The sequence below is a fragment of the Podarcis pityusensis genome, assembly GCF_964106645.2.
Source record: "Podarcis pityusensis genome assembly, contig: HAP1_SCAFFOLD_166, whole genome shotgun sequence".
NCBI classification, from domain to species: Eukaryota; Metazoa; Chordata; class Lepidosauria; order Squamata; family Lacertidae; genus Podarcis; species Podarcis pityusensis.
The window spans coordinates 60340-80525 of NW_028293335.1; the positions used below are offsets into that span (position 1 = coordinate 60340).

Here is a 20186-nt window from a genome sequence, read left to right on the forward strand (position 1 = left end):
ACCCCCCTGGAGATGCGGGGACTGAACCTGGCGTCCTCCCCTGGGAAACCCCCTCCGCCCTCCCTGCAGGGCAGGACAGGAAGAGCTGCGGGGGGAAAGAGGGAGGGAGGGAGGGAGGGAGGCGGCGATTCCCAGCAAGGAGCTGCAACCACTTTCTCTTTCCTTCTCCAGCCTCGCTGCCAGACTTGCGCCTCGAGTTCTGCCTGGCGACTGATGCCGCCATCTGCGCTCCGATTTCCGATTGGTGGAATATTACCCCGTCGCCCAATCCGGGCTCGCTCTGCTGCTGGTTCCGCAGGCGGGGCAGAGAGCGGGTCTCGGAGTCGGAGGGAGAAGGACGTCGCTGGAGTAAGAGGAGGAAAAGGGAGCTTCGCTTTGGGGGGAGATGGGGGTCTTCCTCCGCTGGCCCCCCCTGATCCTGGGGGCGGCTGCCCACCTGCTGCTGCTCCTGGACTGCGCAGGTAAGGACTCTGCTCTGGGGCGGGGGGAGAAAATAATTTGCACTAAGCCCCTTTTTTTTGGGGGGGGGGGGACACGACTCTTGGTGAATTGCATTTCGTGGGCACTGAAAGGGCGATCGGGGAGTTTCTTGTCCGAAGTGGAGCCGGATCCCTTCCCAGACATCTGTTTCCCAGACATGGCTTGTTTTGTATGCCGTCCGGGGCAGGGGCCGCTTCACTCCTTGGCTCGGGGCTCAAGCAAAGAACAAAATAAACTTGAAGGTGTTGGCAGGATTAATGGGGAAAGTGAGTCGCCTGTCTCGCCCCCCGCAGCTTCGTGTTGACTCTGGTTTGTGTGAGTGTGAGTGAGTGTGTGCGTGTCAGACAGAGAGACAGACAGACAGACAGAGTACAGGTCTTCCCTCTTCTATTTTTTACTTTCCCTCTTCTAACCCTCAGCCGCTCTGAAAACTCAGCTAAAAACTCAGGAGACCAGCCTGGAGGTGGGAGCTGGACGCGTGTAGCAGTCTTTATGGGGGGGGGGGGGACGTCTGAATAAGGGGTCCCCACCCGCAATTTCCAATGTTGTGTTGTTCAGGAATTCCCTTTCACAGGCACATTCATAATCTGGTTCTCCTGCTTTACAATTGTAACTCCCCCACCCCCCAAAAAACCCCTTCCTGTTGCCTGTCAAAAATGTAGATTTTGTAAATTATGCAGGGGGCTCCTCTGTTCCGTTTCTGTACAGCCCCTTTCACTACGTTTTGTACACTTCGTATCTGAAGAAGTGTGCATGCTCACGAAAGCTTATACCCAGAACAAACTTGGTTGGTCTCTAAGGCGCTACTGGACATTTTATTTATTTTTTTATTTCGACTGCGTCAGACCAACATGGCTACCTACTTGAATTTTGATTGTAAATGGCTTTTGTGGTTCTCTAATGGATAATGGTATGAATATAATACTATCTTTAGTTTAAAAGTTGCTTGTGCATACAAATTCTCACAGTAACTTACAAAGCTTTAAGAACTAAAGAGTAAGACCTGCTATTTCTCTCTTGAACTGTCTCCTTATGGGGGGCTGCCCCCCCACTGTGTCTGCTACAGGGCTGGGCAAAGGGTGGTGGAGACCACTGGTTTCTTCAGATTCCTCCTCACTTTGGGGTCTCACGTGTGACTCATTTTGTGGCTCTTTGACCACTGAGCAGAACTGCCTGTGTTGTTTAGCCAGATGCCACAACCAGAGGCAGCCTTGCTCTGAGCTCTTGTGGTTTGAAGTGGGGGAAGCCCCTGTCCTGGGAGGGGAGGGTCTTAGAAGTGGGTCCCATTTGATCTTGCCTGAAAGGAAACCGAGGAGCCGGAGGGAGGTAGCAGAGTCGACACACCATCACGGCGTATGTGATTCAAGCAAACACATCTTGCAGGTTTTTGCTTCCTTGAACTTTGTTTTCCACAGTGGATCTCCCTCAGAAGGTGGTAGATTCTACTTCCTTGGAGATTTGTTAGCAGAGGTTGTATCTGCCATGGATGCTTCAGTCGAGATGCCAGCATCGCAGGGGGGTTGGACCCTCAGAGTCCTGTCTATGGTTTTTATTTTCGTTTCCTAGTTGTTTTGAGATGAGTCACTGGGCAAACTCAAGCGGGCTTCTTCTTCCTTGAGGGTGAAGTTGTCCAAAGTGCATTCAACACAGTTTTCACAGGGTCCTCAAGGACCACCTCTTTCTATATGGACCCTGAGATCATCTTCTGAGGCCCTCCTTCCTGTGCCGCCTCCTCTAGAGGTCCGGAGGGTGGCAGCAATGCGAGAACAGGGCCTTCTCTGCAGTGGCTCCCTGTCTGTGGAAGGCTCTCCCAGGGAAGTTCGCCTGGCACCTTCATTATTCACCTTTTGACTAAATCAGGCCAAAACAATCCCTTTTTACCAGGCCTTTGGTTGATTTGATTGACATCCTTTTAAAAGTGAGAGGGGTTTTTTGGGGGGGGGGTAATTGGCCTTTTTAATGATTGAATATTTTGTGGTTATATATTTTGATTTTGTTCTGTGAACCACCCTGAGACCTCCGGGTATAGGGCGGTATATAAATTAAATAAATAATTATTATTATATGTCCCATTTCTGCTACCTGAGGCAAAATAAGAATAGCCTCCTCTTCCCCTTTTAGCACTGTGCCCCTCTACCTTTCCCCACAGAAATGCCCCATCTCTCGCTGAACTTGACTCAGCTTTTCCGTCAGAGGGGGATGTTCTGGTGGGGGCAGAAGCCCCAGGTATGATGCTGAAAGCCTGTGATCAGCTCCCTCCCTCCCCAAGTCTTTGTGAGCTGTTTCTGTGGGTCTCGGATAATCTCTAGGCAGAGAATGGGACAGGTGTTGGAAGGGAGGGGCTCATCTTTACGCCCAAATTTGTGAGGCCTTTCTTGGTACTGACAGAGCCATCTTTTAAAATTGAGTTTATATCCCCACCTTCCTCCCAAAGGAGCCCAGGGTGGGAATTAAGGGGCTGCAGCTGTCTTGGGGGGCCCTCTCTGTGGGGCTCATCCTGTACCCTGTACAGCGGTGGCCCCAGAGAAGTACCATGGAGCCTTGGCTCTTTCCCAATGCACAAGGGAGGCACACAGCCCCCTTAGTACACATTCACTGTGACTTGGGAAGAGGGTTAAGGAGTGTGGGGAGTGAGCAGAAACAGCAAAATCTGCTGATGGACGTCAACAAAAGTTAATTGCTTCTGATGGGGATCTGCTGTGGAGACTCATTAGGCCCCCTGGTGGCCAGAGCTCTGTCCCCCTTCCTGTGTTCGATCTCGTGAAGGGGCAAGTGGGGGGAAAGGGGATGTGGGTCCACATGTTGAGACCTGACCCCAAAGTTGAACAGCACAAACAGAAAAACAGACAATACAAACAAATTCTTGCCTTACCCTTATTTTTTCTAAACATTGTTAGGTGAACTTCCCCAAGTCCCCTGTATCTGATTTTCATTTTACCTCATCTTTAGCAGTTTACATATATCATAATTTTTAACCATTTTTTAAATCACACTTACTTTTACCATAAAAATCTTGACATTTTATCCCTTACAAGTACTACTATTTTAAAAGACACTATGTTCTACTTCTAGAAATATCCATTTCCAAAACTATTCTAAGATTTAAATATTAGTATATTTTTTCAAATATTATTTAAACTTCTTCCAATCGTCTTCCACCATCTCATCTCTCTGGTCTCGGAGTCTCCCAGTCACTTCGGCAAGTTCCATATAGTCCATGGATCTCCTGATTCAGGGCTGCTTCCTGTAATACAGCAGGATTAGGCCACTGCCTTCATCTGCAGGACCCCTAACTCTCTGCCCCCTTTTCTCTTCCTTTCCAGGCTCCACTTCTCACTCCCTGCGCTACTTCTACACCGCCGTGTCTGAGCCTGGCCAGGGGCTGCCCCAGTTCATTACTGTGGGGTACGTGGATGACCAGCAAATTGATCAGTACGACAGTGACACCAAGGAGGATCTGCCTCGCGTCCCCTGGATAAGGAAGGTGGAAAAGGAGATTCCTCAGTACTGGAAAACAGAGACTGAGAAAAGACAGGGCTCTGAGCTGGCGTTCAGGGTGAATCTGCAGACTCTGCGGAATCGCTACAACCAGAGCGGAGGTGAGTGGAAGGCAGGAGAGGAACAGAGTCACACCTCTCCCCCTCAATGTTCCCTCCAGGGGCCAGAATTGCAGGGAGGGGGCTGCTGGGAGGAAAGGAAATGGAGGGTGGGGGTCTCCACCAGGGCAGAGGCATCTCCCCTTCCCTTAATGAAGGTCTTAATGGGGGCTGGGATGGTGTGGGATGGGGAGGACAGAGAACAAGACTTGGAGGGGAGAGACCCCCCCCCCCCAGTATGACCCTCTCTGGTCCTGCACATGCTACCAGGTAAATGTCTCCACTGCCTGCCCTTCCTTCCATGCTAGGCTTGGCTTAGGTCTGCTTTTCTTGCCGTGGGATCAGGCCTGGCCTTGGCTTGCAGGCTTCCTCTTGGGCTCCTGGGAATTCTGCTTCTCCCCCTTTTAAAAATGGGGATTGGGTCCCTCCTGAGCCCCTGCACCTATCCATGGAAAATGCCCCATAAATGTCACCAAGGGGCGCCTCTCGTTTCCTGATCATTTCTTGCAATTGCTTAGCTCAGAAAATCCCAAACAAATGAGGTGGCCACTTCAAAGGTGCCACGGACAGCCCTGGAAATGTTATCTGATTCTACTTAAAAACAATGTTGAAGGTATAGGTGTATCGGGATTGATCCCACTTAACATCTTGAGGAAACGGGAGGGGAGTGAGCTTCATTTATAAGATGAGGGAGAAAGCAACTTATGCTGAAGAAGCAATGAGACAGAGCAACTTCCCTCCAAGCCAAAGCTCCATATCCAGACCAGCTGGTGGGGTTTATGGTTTGTTGTTTGCATAGATCAACCACAAACCATTGTTTGAGTGCATAAAAAGAACTATATCACCTTGGGACATGGCATTGTAGAAGATACTATTTATTTATATATTTATATATTTATTTATTATTAAATATGTTGAATAGTTCTAGAGGGACGACTCCAAAGTAGTAGCTCTGTTACAATCATTCTACTTGCCAGAGGGAGCAGTTTCCCTTCTCCTCCCCCTTCACACCTTTCTGGGGCTTCTCCTGACCCCCCCAAGCTGATTTGTGGGGAACAGACGGGAAGGAGATGGGGAGAAAGCCCCAGTTGTGTGAGTGAGACTTGTTCCTTCTGGCTCCCGCTAGACTAACTGTGTTAGATGAATCCAGCCCAGAAAAGCAGCATTTCCTTCGAGAGAGGCTGCTCTCATCCAAGGCTTTATATTCCCCAACTCAGTTCAGCTGTGAGCCAAAGGCTCCTGAGGTGAAAGAGGAAGCCAGAATTAAAGAGAGAGCAGCCTGGTGTCCTCTGGGGACAGCCTCTCCTCCATTGCTGAGCTCCCTCAGGCTACCCAGAAACACAAAGAGCTGTTAGGAAAACATTCTTTAAGAAACAGATAAAGGTTCCTGGAAGCTTTCAAGAGGGTTCCAGAATTTTCTTTAGCGTGTAAGAGTGGCACTCTAGGCTTGTTTGGTGTCAGCTGGAGGTGCAAATAAAGGGAGGAAGTTGCAGGCTGCAATTTCCGCAAAAGGAAAACACACACACACACACACACTCACACACTCACACACTCAGACTCAGCACGCCCCCTGACAACAAGGTTGGAAGTAAGACAATGTTTGCTGCAGATACTGTGAGTTTTGCTGTGTCAGGATTATTAATTACTGGACTGAGATTATATTGTGCTGGAGATATAAGGAGGAATGTCAGTGGCTTGTATCTAATAGTAACAGACATGCTTGTGCAACCAGTCAAGCAATAAAGAAGCTCTTGACTGTGAATTTGAGTATGACTCCTGTTCTTGTCCTCTGCCTCCGGGGAAAACTCTGCTACAAACAGTCAGAAGTGGTTTGACCGAGATGCCACCACACAAGCAGTAAAAGTGCAGCGGAAGTGTGGGGGCAGTAACCTCTAATAAGAGCAGCAGAACTCTGTACATGGCCAGGAGCAACCATTGCCATTTCCCATCCTGTCTTGGGGTGCCGGACGTAGCTTCTCTCCATGGTTTTGTTGTGGGAAATCCAAATGGCTGTCTGCTGACCCTGCTGGCTGGCCTAGAGGAGACAGGGCTGGGGTCCTCAGCACCCGTGGGCCCTGCCAGGGGTCTCATCGAGTCCTGTGTGATGCCACCTGCCAAGTGGAAACACCAGATCAATCCTTCAGATACTGAAATTGAAGAGCACATTTAAAAGCCACGAGCATTAACGTTGTGGATCTGTAAAATGGGACACTGGAGGTGCAGTATGAAGAGTAGCAGAGATAAGGATCATGCCCTCTTTGATGAAGGAGTTATTAGGTGGACATCAACTAGCTAATGTAAACCAGCTCTTCTTTTATTATCAATTGACTGAAGGTTTTATTAAAGTATTTACAATATGTATTTCCCACAAAACTGTATCAAGATAGTATACAACCTAGAAAGTTATAATAAAAATCAGGAAAAAAATCCATAGAATGTACATAAAACATCAATAAATACTATTTATTTATTTATTTATTTAAATACATACACTTATTGACTGTAGCCCCCCCCCCCCCAGTAAAATTAAGAAAAACTCACAACCATACTTTAAAACACAGGAAGTTAAACTACTAAAACAGATTAGAATTACCTCAACTTTCTAGGCATCTGGGTAAGCTTGTCTAAACAGGATTTTTTTTAGCAGGTACCAAAAATTCAGTATTTATTGAAAGTGAGAGCTAGGGCAGGTGTTTGACATTTTTAGTACACACAGGGTTGCATCCAATACTGTTATATTTAGAGTAGACCCATTGAAATCAGTGCATTAAAAACAGAAATGCCAAATCTCTTCAGTGCGTCTACTCTGAGTAGGAGTAGCATGAGATACCACCCCAGATCTTTGATTATGCATCCAGGCCAAGTGCCACCTCTGAAAAGTGAGCCGCGAGGAAACTGCTCTGTCTGAATGTCCGGCTCCCCAGGCTGCCTTTGGCTGAGATCCTGGCAGACGTGCTGTGCCCCCTTCTTTCCCCTGTGCCCCCAGGAGACCCCTTGAGGCCCCACTTCTAAGTTCTCTGGCCTGGGAGCCACAGGACACAGACTCCTGGTCTCTCCTCCTCTCTCCTGCGCTTCTGGATGCGGCCCTTGCAGGAGCAGAGGGAGGTGGGGCAGGGAAGGGGCACTCAGCTCTGGGGGGCAAAGAGCAGCCAAGCAAGGTCTGTCCTCCAGCTCTGTCCTCTCCCCAGGAAAGCTCCCAGCTCTTCACAGCATAGACTGCCCTGATGGTGCTGAGCATCAAAGGGAAGAGGCATGGCCTTTTGAAAAGCAACAGGTTGGCTTAACATCAGCATTTAATTATTTTCACCAGGAGCAAAGAATTTAGTATATAGCCAAAGTGTGTTTAGGCACACATTTACAAACATCTGTTTGTTCCATCAGTTATATCTTTATATTCCACTCCATGAGCACAGTTACCTTTCAGTTGTCCTTGAACCTGGATTCAAAACCCTCAAATGCATCACTTGCTTAATATTATACAGTGGTACCTTGGTTCTCAAACTTAATTCATTCTGGAAGTCCTTTCCAAAACCAAAGCGTTCCAAAACCAAGGTGCGCTTTCCATAGAAAGTAATGCAAAACGGATTAATCCGTTCCAGACTTTTAAAAGCAACCCTTAAAACAGCAATTTAACACAAATTTTACTATCTAACGAGACCGTTGGTCCATAAAATGAAAGCAATAATCAATGTACTGTACTATAAAACAAATAAGACAGTATTGTAGATGATAAAAATTACAATTATTACTTTTGTCCTTACCTGCACTGATGATAGTCGTTGTTTGAATGGGGGGCTTTTATCTATTTCCGCAGTCACACAGTCAATAAATCGTATCAGTAGCTGAACTGGGTTCCACACAGTAACGAAAACAAATTAACCGAAAAAGCCACAAAAACGCAAAATAAATACAGTCATGCCTCTTCTTGCGAACGCTTCATGTTGCCTTTTTTTCAGGTTAAGAACACGGCAAACCCGGAAGTATTTACACATGTGCAGAAGCGCCACTCTGGTTACGGACATTTCTAGGTGCGAACGGCACCCCGGAACGGATCGTGTCCGCAACCAGAGGTACCACTGTAGCAAAAACAAAAGCGACAAATACAGTTGTACCTTGGTTCTCGAACTTAATCCATTCCAGAAGTCCGTTTGACTTCCGAAATGTTCGAAAACCAAGGCGCAGCTTCTGATTGGTGCAGGTGCCCCGCAAACAATAGCCGACAGCTGCATCGGATGTTCGGCTTCCGAAAAACATTTAAAAACCGGAACACTTACTTCTGGGTTTTTGGCGTTTGGGAACCAAGCCATTTGAGAACCAAAGTACCACTGTATATCACAGCCTTTCATTTAGAAACTGCAAAAGAGATTTAATATGGGGGAAAAGATGGTGATTGCGATACAGCAGTGGTGAGAAAACCTCCTTAAAATCTTAAATTGCTACCCACATAAGCTAAATAAGCGAATTACTTGATCTGAAGACTGCAGGTTAATCCAGAGCGAGGAGTTTACATTCAGCCCATACTCAGACTTACGGTTGTCCGAAGTGAGGCCTCCCTGGGTTTTCGGTGTTTGGGAACCAAGGCACCAGTGTACAAAAGTACTTGTATTGCAGGGCAGGGGGGACACAATAATGGAAAGTTCTACGGAAGAAGACTCTGCAGTGGCAGGCACAGATGTCTTCCCTCCACCCCCCATGCCTGTTATTTGTGGCACAAAACAAGGATGCCAGCTGACGCTTGGCTCTCTCCCTGGCACCGTTGGCATTGGCTTTGTGGCAAAGTAATAATAGGGAGGGATCCTGGAAGAGAGCAAAGAGCTGGGAATCCAGTTGGAAATCCAGCCGTGGCTCTGCCAATTTTGAAATTGGGGGGGGGGGGTTCCCTGAAACTTTGATGACTCTGTGCTCATGTGCCTTAATACCTGTCCCAGGCAGCAAGTTTATTGTAGCTGCATTACTGAGGTGCCAATATGCCCCCCCAGTCTGCTGCAATCATGACCCCAGAATAAGCACAGCTATGAGTCCCCCCCCCCCATGAAACTTCTTCCCTCTGCCTCCTCATCCTCCCCACTGCCCTGGTGAACTGGGGGTGGGGGCGGCCGGGTTCTGCAGTGCTGGAGACGACAGGAAGGAAGGATAGTGTCCCTATTCCATATTCCATAGGGAGATGGGGGCCCCCACAGGGATGCTGGCTGTCACCCCCCCTTTCTCCTTGGAGCCTTTCAGAATCCATCAGGTTGTCTGGACTGCTCACTCCACCTGCTGGGGGGCTGATAGAGAACGGGGCCCCACATCTGGCAGTTGCTCTTCTTAAAAACCTGCCTTACCCCATGGAACTGACTGCCAGGAAAGAGTCTTCAACAAGAGAGTTCAGAAATGGGCTAGTCACATTCTTCCCAGCTGGTTTTAGGCGTCTGGTGTGTGGGCAGCCAGGATCACAAACAGATTTTATTTTATTTTAATTTCCAATTGTAACTGCTCAGTCCTCTGCATGTTTACTTGGAAGTAAGTCCAACCCCAGTCAGTGTGACTTACCTTCAAGTAAATATGCAAAGACAAATATATGAAACATGTAATGAGAGAATCAAAATGATCTGTCCCATTTAGGGATTACGGGACTTCAAAATGATTGTTTTAATGTTGTTGTTGTTGTTTTGAAGATTTGGTGGTAGCCCCCTGGGGTGGGCAGGAGGATGCAGGGACCCACCATCTTTGACAAGGGCAGCCTGGCTTCTGCTGAGAAGGGGGGCCATTCTGAAGTGGGGCAAACCCCACTTGCGGCTTCTCCATCCCACCCAGACTATGAGGAAACTTCTTTTTCCAAAGGCCCTTCCATGACTTTCCTCCTTTTAGGGAAAAGGTCCTTGATATTGAGAATCGGGGGGGGGGGGGGAGAGAGATGGAGGGGAAGAGGAGCCCTACTCTCTTGAAAGGGCCCCCAATGTGTGGGTGTCCCCCTTTCTAGGGGGGGACGGGGGGGCAGCTGAGGCGTCCCTCCCAAAGGGGCAAGATCCAGAGGAGCAGAGCTGGGGGGAAAGAGGGACAGACTGTGACCTCCGACCTGCAAGGGATGCTCCCCACCCCTCCCCCGCCTCCAGGGAGTTGGGAGAATCCACTAGGAATTGGGGGGGGGGAGTGTGAGGCGATGAGAGAGAGGAGGGCAATTAAAGGGGGACTTGTAGTGTTTCCCTCAGCGAACCTGTTATGCGGATGAGCCTTCAGAAAGATACAATGCTGGTTGATTTTTCTCCCCTCTGACTGCTGCCTCTTCCCTGAGTCTGAGGCAAATAAATCCTTTTTCCTGGGCTCTTTTGCTGATGGGGGAGGGGCTGCTCTGACCCCCCTTGACCTCCTGGGCCTCTTTGGTCCTTCCAGGGATCCACACCTTTCAGTGGATGTATGGCTGTGAGCTGAGGTCAGACGGGCACAAAGGAGGAGGGCATTTGCAGTACAGCTATGATGGGAGAGACTTCATCGCCTTTGACAAGGAGACCCGCACCTGGACGGCAGCCGATACAGGGGCCCAAGTGACCAAGAGGAAGTGGGATCCTGACTTGGCCTGGAACCAGCGCGCAAAGCACTACCTGGAGGAGGAGTGCATTGAGTGGCTGCAGAGATACGTGGAGTACGGGAAGGAGACTCTGCTGAGGACAGGTAAGAGGGGGGGCAGTGGGGAGGGGAGGGGGGCTCAGTGGGGCAGTTTCCCTTCAAGCTCCCCTCCCCCCCTTCACAATCTTCCTTTCTGGACCAAACAGCAAACACTTTTCTTGGTGGGGGAGATAGAAATAAGTTTGGGCCTCTGGGAGGAGAAACGGGGTCACTTCAGAGTATGTTTGGGGGGGGAGATGCTTATAAACAGCCCCACATGCCTAGAATAAGGGATGGCAAAAGACAAATGGGGGGAGGGGGCACAAAGAAACAGCAGGGAAGGGGCCAGGAAAGCAAAATGCGTTTTAAATTTAGTAAAAAAAGAAAATTGAAATGGACAGATTTGAGGCGGGATACAGAAAAACCTTTTGCCTTTACACTTGGGTAGGGGAAAGTGGGGCAGATTGATGCAAAAAAATTCAATCTCATATTTTATGTGCCAAAATGATTCAAATAATTTTAAAAATTGCTTTATGCATGGCATAAATTAATTATAATTAATATTATAATAGCAATCAAAAGAACCATTAAAGTTAGAAGATAATGAGAATATAATGACTTGAGTAAAAAATGGGTTTTGTATCATTCTGCCCCAACTACGGGGCACTTTGATACAGTGCATGGGGCACTTTGATACAAAGCGTAAATTGTATGAGAATGGCAATTATTTACAAAAAATTAATTAAAAAAACAATTTTATTGTGAGAGATCATAATCAGCCCTTTAAAAAGTATAAGATCTCACATTAGGTAGTCAAAAAATAGTAATTTAAACAAAATGCTTATAATTTAAACAAAATGCTTATTGCACATTATATCCACTGAAGTTAAAAGAAAAAGTGTAGAGATGATCAAAATAAAAAAATCCTTCCAGTAGCACCTTTAAGACCAACTAAGTTAGTTCTTGGTATGAGCTTTCGTGTGCAAGCACACTTCTTCAGAGATGATGTTTGAGATGTGTCCTTTGAGAAATTTGGTTTTGGCAAAACAACATCCTTGAAATCAACGCTTGCCTTATCTTCTACATTGGGGAAGACAAATATATAAGATCCTGGATATTTCCTCAGATATGACGCTTGATAATCGGTCATATTATATTTAGAAATGACTTTGGCCACATAGTCAACAACAGTTTTTTTCTTTTCAAATTTCATAGGTAGGAAATTAGTTTAGAGATTTCATGCAAACTTGTATATTGGGGCACTATTGTACACGAGCGGGGCACTTTTAGAGTGTATCAAAGTGCCCCAGTGGACATTTTCAAAAAACTAACAATTTCTAATAAAACCACTGAACTTATTTAAAAAATCACGTGTAATCCTGATTACTGAGTGGGATAATTTACCTTTGGTATTTTTAAATCTTAACTAAACGACGAAAAACAGCATTGGAACACTTTTACATTTCACGTAATTTTTTAGTTGGCCCCGCTAAAAAGTATTTAAAAATTAATTAATTAACCTTTTTTTAAATAGAAAATGTGGCCCCCTCACTAAGTCTGTAGGTTAGCCACTCGTGGCCTAGAAGCAGAAATCCTGCACATAGTGAGAGAGTATGGAAATTCCCTCTTCTACCTTCTTATATTTTTTATTTGTGAGGAATTTTACTTTTTTCCATGGGGAACATTCAGAAGTGTCCTCTTCCCCAACCCCATGCCTTGAAATGGTACAGTCCACTCTTCCGCCTTCAGGAATCTGGCACAGGGGCCAATCAAATGATCAAGTATTTTGACAGGCTTTCTTCCTGTCTCTATTAGCTTTGCTAATATGAACATTAATTAAAAATGAAATAATTCTAGCACCCTTCCTTTTTGAGGAATGACACGTACATATTAGCCGTGCTTAGAGAGATCTGAGCAAATTCATCTATAGGGCCTGGTGATAATTCACCCCAGAGACACTGAGCATATTTCTTGAGGTTGAGGATTTCACCTCAAAAGCCACAATGAAGCGTTTTCAAGGGTGACAACGTGCAAAGGAGGCTGGGAATCATCCTCTTTGGGACGGAGGTTCTGCTGAGGTCAGGTGAGGGGGTGGGTGGGGTGGGGAGGTCTTGTTTGGGGTTTCTATGGGGAAAGGGCTTGACCTTCCTTCCTTCCTGCTCCCCCCAGCAGAGTCACATCCCCGCCTAGACCGAGTTTCCAGTCCAGGCACTGCAAAGTGGGTGGGATCCTGGAACAGCCCCTTCAGACAACAGCTACCCAGGGAGCCAGGTTTTGAACAAGGGTTACATTCTGTGAATCGTGCCTCAAGCCAAAATGGTGTATAGTCAAAACACATTGGATTCAAGGGCGATTGGGTTGCCAAAGTACGCCCACCCCCTTCCCACCATCTTTTTGTTTTTTAGAATATTTTTGGCAAGTGCGTAAAGCTGAATGTGCACAAGTTAAATGTGCGTAAGTTGCTGGCTTACTGGGCCTCCTGGTCTGCCCTTTCCACTCCAGGGGAGGCTGCCGTGGAGAAGGGAGATGGGCCCTTTCCAACCTCAAGGGACCCTTTCAGGGCAGGCGGGAGAACTAGAAAGGAGCTCTGTCTTTCCCAGGGCTGTTGGCTTTGTTCACTATTGGGCTGAAAAGTCCTGGAGAACAGAGAACAGCGAGTCCAGCATTTCTTCCCCCCTCCAGAGAGAAACCAGGATCAGCCTGAGCTGCCCTCAGTTCATGACTTGCAACTTGGAAGGATCTGGAAGAATCCCACCATTGGGGACCTGGTGAAATTTGCCCCCTCAGCCTAGAGGCGGCTTCCTGGGACTATCTTGGAACCACAAGTTGTGTTAAAGCTTTTTAAGATGATAAATTAATTTGTGCCTAGTCCTCCCCAAAGGAGTCTGCTTTGGCAAGCAAAGGATAAAACATCCAAAAACTGTTCCACCATAGACACTGACTGGGGAATATGCCAAGGCAGGTTGAGGAAATCCTATTTATTCACAGTTCTTTTTAATTTCTGGAGATGTGAGATTCTGACTAGGTTGCTTCTTGGGTCCCTGCTCCTCTGCTCTTAAAAAATACAGGATTCCTCCAGGCTCCCATTGTGGATGTCTCTCTGTTAACCCCAATGCGGCCCTTTTTGCAGAGGCTCCGGTGGTGAAGGTGACCAGGAAGGCAGACTATGACGGCCTGGAGACCCTCGTTTGCCAAGTCCACGGCTTCTACCCCAAGGAGATTGAGGCCAACTGGGTGAAGGACGGGGAGGTCTGGCAGGAGGGCACCCTCCGAGGATTGGTCGCCCCCAACTCGGACGGGACCTACTATCTCTTGCTCAGTGTCCAGATCGACCCCGAGGAGAGGGAGCGCTTCCGGTGCCGCGTGGAGCATGACAGCCTGGAGAAGCCTCTGGACGTGGCCTGGGAAAAGGAGCCTGGTGAGAGACAGACAGACAGACAGGCAGGCAGGAGGGGAAGGGGTGGGCTCTGGGAGGGGGATTTCCACCCAACTCCTCCCTTCAGCAGCAGCACAGCTCAGATGGGGAACCCCAGTTGGATCCTGTCTGTGTCTCTGGAGGGAAGCAGCTGGTAGATTTCGACAGAGATGCAGCCATTTCTGGCAAGGGTCTCATAGGCCTTGAACTCAAATTGGATGTCATAAGTAAAAACTGGCTGTCACCTTTTTGCCTTTAAGCCCAAGCAGTTGTGATGTCACAGAATGTTGGCAGATGTGTTATTTCTTCAAAATCAAACAACCTCTTCCACATGGCTGACTTACTCACACTCCCTGTGACTGAAAAAGGGGCAGTGAACTTAAAAGAGGGAGCCCGGGACTGACTGTCCTTCACAGTGAAAAAGATTCTCACTTGCTCCTCCTCACACTCACACTAGAAAAAGTGATGCTCCTCTCCACTCAGCCCAAACACCCGCACACCTCTGGGAAGAGCAAGCAGGAATTTTAATAACACTCGTCTCTCACACACCGCCAGGAAAGCTGCACTTGCAGGAACCAAAGCAGAATGTCTAAGAGCAAGACTCCCTTTTCCCCAGCAGGAGGACATGAACGCACATCCCCACCCACACCCCAGACTCCCCTTCTCACAGGCATGCAAGCGAGGATTATGGAAGTGGCCCCTGAGCCAAAGACTCACACAGGCAGGGGAGAGGGGACCAGGGCTCACTCACTAGCGCTACGGACTTCAGAGATTCCACCCAAACAAAAAAACCTGGACATTTTGCCTCATTTTAAGAATCTGTCTGGACAGACATTTTAAGTCTGAAAAAGAGGGCGTGCCCAGGAAAAACCGGACGTATGGCAACCCTACACAAGATGCTTCTTCCTAAGGGTTTGTGCCTTCCCTGAAGGCCTGTAATGCTGGGCTCTGGGGGGTCTCAGGGAGGAGGGAATCCCTTCCTCTCAGGGTCAGGACAGAGAAGGCTGAAGCGCCTGAGCAGGAGGAGACTTGCTTTTAAGTCTGGAGTCTGTGATGAAACAGGTGTGCCTGTCTACTGTCTTCCTTAAATGAATTGATTATTTTGAAGACCTCTAATGCTGGATTCTGGTGGAAAAAAATCTCCTTTGTATCAGGGCCACTACAGAGAGGACCTTGGCCTGTCAGGAGAGAGAGAGAGAGAAAGAGGGCCTGCTTTGCACACGTAAAATCCTCCCGGGCTCATAGCTCAGCACCTCCACTCCAGTCTCCTGCTTGAGGCCTTGGGGAGCTGCTGCCGCCAGTCTGAATAAAAATGTCTCTTGTCCCCTTTTAGTCAACCTGGGGCTCATTGTGGGAGCCATTTTGGGTGTCATGGCGGCCATCCTGCTGGTCTCTGGGATCATCTTCACCATCAAGAAGCTCAGTAAGTAAACAGTGGATGTGTTTGCTGCCTCTCCTGTGTCCTTCTGTCTCTGCCTCCGACTGGGAATGTGCTGGTGGATCTTCCTGGCAATTGTCACTGGCATCCCTACAGAGACCCCTCCCCATAAAACACCCTTTGAACATGAACCAAAAGTCCTGTTGGTCATTGCTTTGCGCTCACTCTGTGCTCAGGAAGTTCACTTCCCACCTGAAGTTTTAATCCATCCTAAGCCTTCAGTCCTGTGCACACTTAGCAGGGAGCCTTCCTTACACATCTTTAGGCCCCAGGCAAAAACGTTTCTCTCAAACCAGGCCTTGAGCTTTTTAAATGTGAGTTACTGGTTTGTTTTTGTTTTATTATGTATTCTGTGCTCTCATTTTGTATTTTTATTTGGAGAATCACCGAAATAATCCGAATATGAATGAGTTAAGGGACTGGATAATGTTTCCTTCCAGCCTCTTGGAATTTGTCCACTGCCTGGTTTCCCAATGTTGATCTTCTGATTTAATTTCCTCAATTTTTTCTACTTCTTTGTAACATGAGTTCCTTGAAAAGCTCACCTTCTGGGCTCACCTTCCTTGGAGGTGTTTGGAAGAGACAAGAGAAGCATCTGCTGGGAAGGTTTCAGCATTGGAGAGCCAAATGGTTGAAATGGGATGGGTGGCCTCTGGAGGTCCCTTCCAGCTCTGACCTTCTGCTTTTGTCTTCACAGGGAAACCAGCCTACAAAGCAGCCTCAAGTGAGTGACTCCTCCCTTCTCTCTGTCTGACATATTTTCCCCCAATATGGATCAGGAACAGGTTACAAACAGACTAAACTAAACCTGGTGGTGGCCTAGTCCTGAAGCCCAAGACCCTGATGGAAAGCTTCAGCCTGTCTGCTCAGCCAGTCTGTGGACAGCAAGGGGTCCCTTGAGTCCCCTTGCCTCTGGGCTGCCTGTCCCTGAACATCCCCAGATTGAGAGTGATTTGGCATGGGATTGGAAGGAGGGAGGAGAAGGGCTGGGGGGGGGGGGGAATCTCCCTCCCCGGGATCCTGACTCCTATGTTTCCTTCCTTTTGCAGCAAGCGACCAGGGGTCTGACAGCTCTGCCAGGGGTAAGTGGGGGTGCAGGTGGGGGCAAAGTGGGGCTCTGGCAGAAGACTCCGTGGGGAACATCCCCAAATGGGGAAAAGCTTCTGCTTTCCTGTTACCCACCTTGGGAGTCACATTTTGGGTTCTGAATGAGAGTCACATTTTGGGTGCTGGAAGGGATTTCTCCTTCCAACAGGACTGCTGTGTGTCCTTCTGGTATTCCCCCAAAGTGTGCAACTTGGCTCACTTGCTTGAGCTGCCCTCTGCAGGCATTTGCTCTTCAGGCCCATTTTGGTGGTGCTCCTAACAGATCTTAGGTCTGATTGAGGCTGGTCTGGACGGCCTTTGGGGTCCCACTAGCTCTGCAATGCTGATGTCCCCACACCATGATGTTGGCTTAATTTTGAAACACTCCTTTTCTTTTTTCCCTTCAGCTGGTGTGTGAGATGAGACCAGAAGGAGCCTGCCCAAATTTGGCTGTGAATTGCAGAGGCTCAGAGCTCCTGCTGTCCTTTAATGCTGTTTCTGATGTTCCTTAGTCCTGGCTCTCAGTCATCTACTCTGACGTCAGCTGTAACTTGTATTTGAGGATGATCATGTTTTTCGGATGGATTTTGGCCAATTTTGCTTTGCAACTGATTTTCAGAAATGTTCTTGTATTAATCAGAAATGTGCCATATATACACAACTAAAAGCTTTTAAAAGGGTGGGGGAGATTGAGCATGTCTTGCAGTGATTTTGATGGCTTCTCTTGGTTCTTTGTTGCTGTGTTTCCCTCTACAATCCCTTCCCCAACCTTGTGTCCCTCGCTTGCCATCCAAATTGAAGGAAAGACAACATCTGAGAGCTGCTTTAGGGGTATTATGCAGGAAATAGGCTAAGTTGTTCCTGCCTCTTGGGCAGGTTTAGCCTTTGGCTAAACGGATGTCATGTCTGATCCTGCTGACAACCAAGGAGGAGAGGCAGATCAGGAGCTTCATGGCCAGAGTTTGATCTGAAATAAGCAGCCCCTTCTTTTGGGCTGCAGGCCTCCAGTTCATGAGACTTGTTGCCTGGTCCCCACAGCCTTCTAGGAGGGGAGACCCACTGGGAGAGGGACCACATGAACTCCTCCAAGTAAACTAGTTTTGTTGCCTTCAATTTGCGTGTTATCTCACACATTCTTGCTTTTTCACCTGTAGTCGGTTGAGGATCATACTTTGCCTCTCTGCGGTTCCCTCCATATGATTCCCGCCATCTTCCTTCCCTTCTCATAGACTGGCATTCCTTCAGCAAACTCTTTCATAGAAATAAGAATGCAATAACTTTTTTAGACCTCCAGGGGCCGCAGGACTCTTCTTGCCTAACCCAATGGATTTGCTGCATCTTGCTTTGAAGACACTGGATGTAGTTATTATTATCATTACTCCTTTTGTAATATCTGTTTGACTGAAATAAATAAGAGTGTCCCCCTTCTTCTTTAGTAGTTCTTTCCCTCTTATCACAGGAGTTCCAGAGATTTTGAGGTTCCTGAGAATATTCAGAGTTTGTAGCCTCTGGCAAAGAGGTGCCAATAATTGCTCTTCCCTTGCAAAGTGACTGAAGAACAAGTGTCCAAAGCGAGATGGGGACATAATCTGTGGTTTTGCAGGGGTGCACTTAAGTTACATGAGGCCGCTGTGTTGCTGAAGCCAAGAGGGTGTGAAGTCTGCTCAGGGCCTGGCTGGGGAACCACCTGGATGCTGCCTTTGGTTCCAGGACGGAAGAAAGGAGGGTTGGGAATGTAATAAAAGGAATGTGTAGATATCTGATCTGGGGCAGGGGGTGGTGGGAGATGACCAAGGCAGGGTTCCCCCAAAAGTCCGCACACCCAGGAGGAAGTTCTCCCACTGAGATGAAAAGATGCCCAAAATATTTATTTTAAATTTTTATCCCACTCTTCCTCCGAAAGGAGCTCAGGGCAGCAAACATCAAAATGTTAAAAGCAATACCATTTAAAAGATTTGAATTATTAAAATTTAAAATAAGATAATTTAAAACAAATTAAAGCACCCTAAAATGACCCTTCCTGTTAAGAACCTAAGAGGAGCTTCCTGGATGAATCAGACCAATGGCGCACCTGTCCAGCCTCCTCACAGTGGCTGAGCTGATGCCTCAATGGGAAGCGCACAAGCAAGTCATTGGGACTCTGCCCAGGAGAGATTACCAGCACCTTGTGTTCAGAAGCATGCTGCTTCCGTTACTCATTTTGGGGGTGCCATGGACAGAATTAGGGCTGGGCAATATCTGGTTTTCAACATCATGATATACCACCAGCTAAACATTGCAATGTATTGATATATCACAATGTCTGAAATAAGGATGGAGCTATGTAGAGGCATCAGCTGGTTTCACGGTTTTTCCTGCATCCTGTATTTTCGCATAGCACACACACTGGGCAGCTCCAAACAGAATATTAACAACACGATAAAATATCAAACATTAAAAACTTTCCTAAACAGGGCTGCCTTCAGATGTCTCCTAAAAGTCAGGTAGTTCTTTATTTCCTTGACATCTGATGGGAGGGCATTCCACAGGGCGGGCACCACTACCGAGAAGGCCCTCTGCCTGGTTCCCTGTAACCTCACTTCTTGCAGGGAGGGAACCGCCAGAAGGCCCTTGGCGCTGGACCTCAGTGTCCGGGCAGAACAATGGGAGTGGAGATGCTCCTTCAAGTATACTGGGCCAAGGCCATTTATGTCAGAAATACATTGCTAGGTCAAAAATTATGAAATTGATATGATAGGGACTTTAGAATGGTTTTCGGATGGTATATTGCCCAGCCCTAGACAGCACCTGTCAGCTACCCAACACCTGGGTTAACAGGAATGTCTTTCAGCATCTCCAGAAAGTGAATAAATGGATTCATCTCTTGGTAATTTTGTTGTAGCTAAAGGTTCTGAGTTCCATCTTTGGCGTCTCCAGTTAGGGCTGAGATGAAGGTTCCTGCCTGAAACCCCGGAGAGCCTCTGCCAGTCAGTGGACAACACTGAGCTAGATGGCCTCACTCTGTACAAGGCAGAGTGTTCTCCCCTTGAAAACAAGACCTTCTCTTGCTGAGGAAACTGGCAGCCATTTGGCAGGCCAATGTGGCCCTCAAGCACTCAGATCTTGTGTAGGTCCAGCCCCGGACTAGTGGGGCTCCCTTTGGCCTAATCCAGCAGCCTCTTGTGTTCCCATAACCCTATAAGAAGCACCATTCTGCAGCCCCCAGAGACACAAAATTTCAAACTTCAAAGAGTTGTCACACGTACACATTTTATTTTACAAAACACCGCTTTCAGGCCCTCATAGTCCTGGACAATCAACAGCAAGAGACCAAAAGTGCCTTAAGATATTTTTACAACATACTCAGAAACACCTAAGACATACGGAACCAAGAGACAGGATTGGGAAAGAAGCCAGACTCCTTATTTAAGCAACTCAAGATGAAATCCTTACCTAGGAGTAAGCCCTATTGAACTCAGTAGGGCTTCTGAGCGGAAGGCTACTTGGAAAGAAGCTTTGGGAGGGGGGCTTCAAAAATGGGAGTTTGGGGACAAGACTTTCAAAGTCACAGCTTAAGTTCTCCTGGGGCAAATACTGATACTCCAAA

At 47.7% G+C, this 20186-nt stretch overlaps 1 protein-coding gene across 1 annotated transcript; it reads left to right on the forward strand.

Annotated features, from left to right (window-relative positions):
* The first annotated feature begins 299 nt into the window (after positions 1-299).
* Positions 300-18026, forward strand: LOC308469073 (major histocompatibility complex class I-related gene protein-like). The gene is made up of 9 exons (XM_081024389.1): positions 300-461; positions 3804-4079; positions 10449-10727; positions 13792-14079; positions 15410-15499; positions 16212-16238; positions 16564-16596; positions 17008-17103; positions 17163-18026. Exons 1-8 carry the CDS (start codon positions 386-388, stop codon positions 17016-17018), a joined length of 1080 nt encoding a protein of 359 aa, XP_080880515.1. The 5' UTR covers positions 300-385; the 3' UTR covers positions 17019-17103; positions 17163-18026.
* Positions 18027-20186: the final 2160 nt, after the last annotated feature.

Coding starts and splice junctions, on each gene's coding strand:
- LOC308469073 (XM_081024389.1), top strand. CDS start 386: ATGGGGGTCTTCCTCCGCTGGCCCCCCCTGATCCTGGGGGCGGCTGCC. Junction 462..3,803: donor GCTGCTCCTGGACTGCGCAG/GTAAGGACTCTG, acceptor CTTCCTTTCCAG/GCTCCACTTCTCACTCCCTG. Junction 15,500..16,211: donor CTTCACCATCAAGAAGCTCA/GTAAGTAAACAG, acceptor TTGTCTTCACAG/GGAAACCAGCCTACAAAGCA.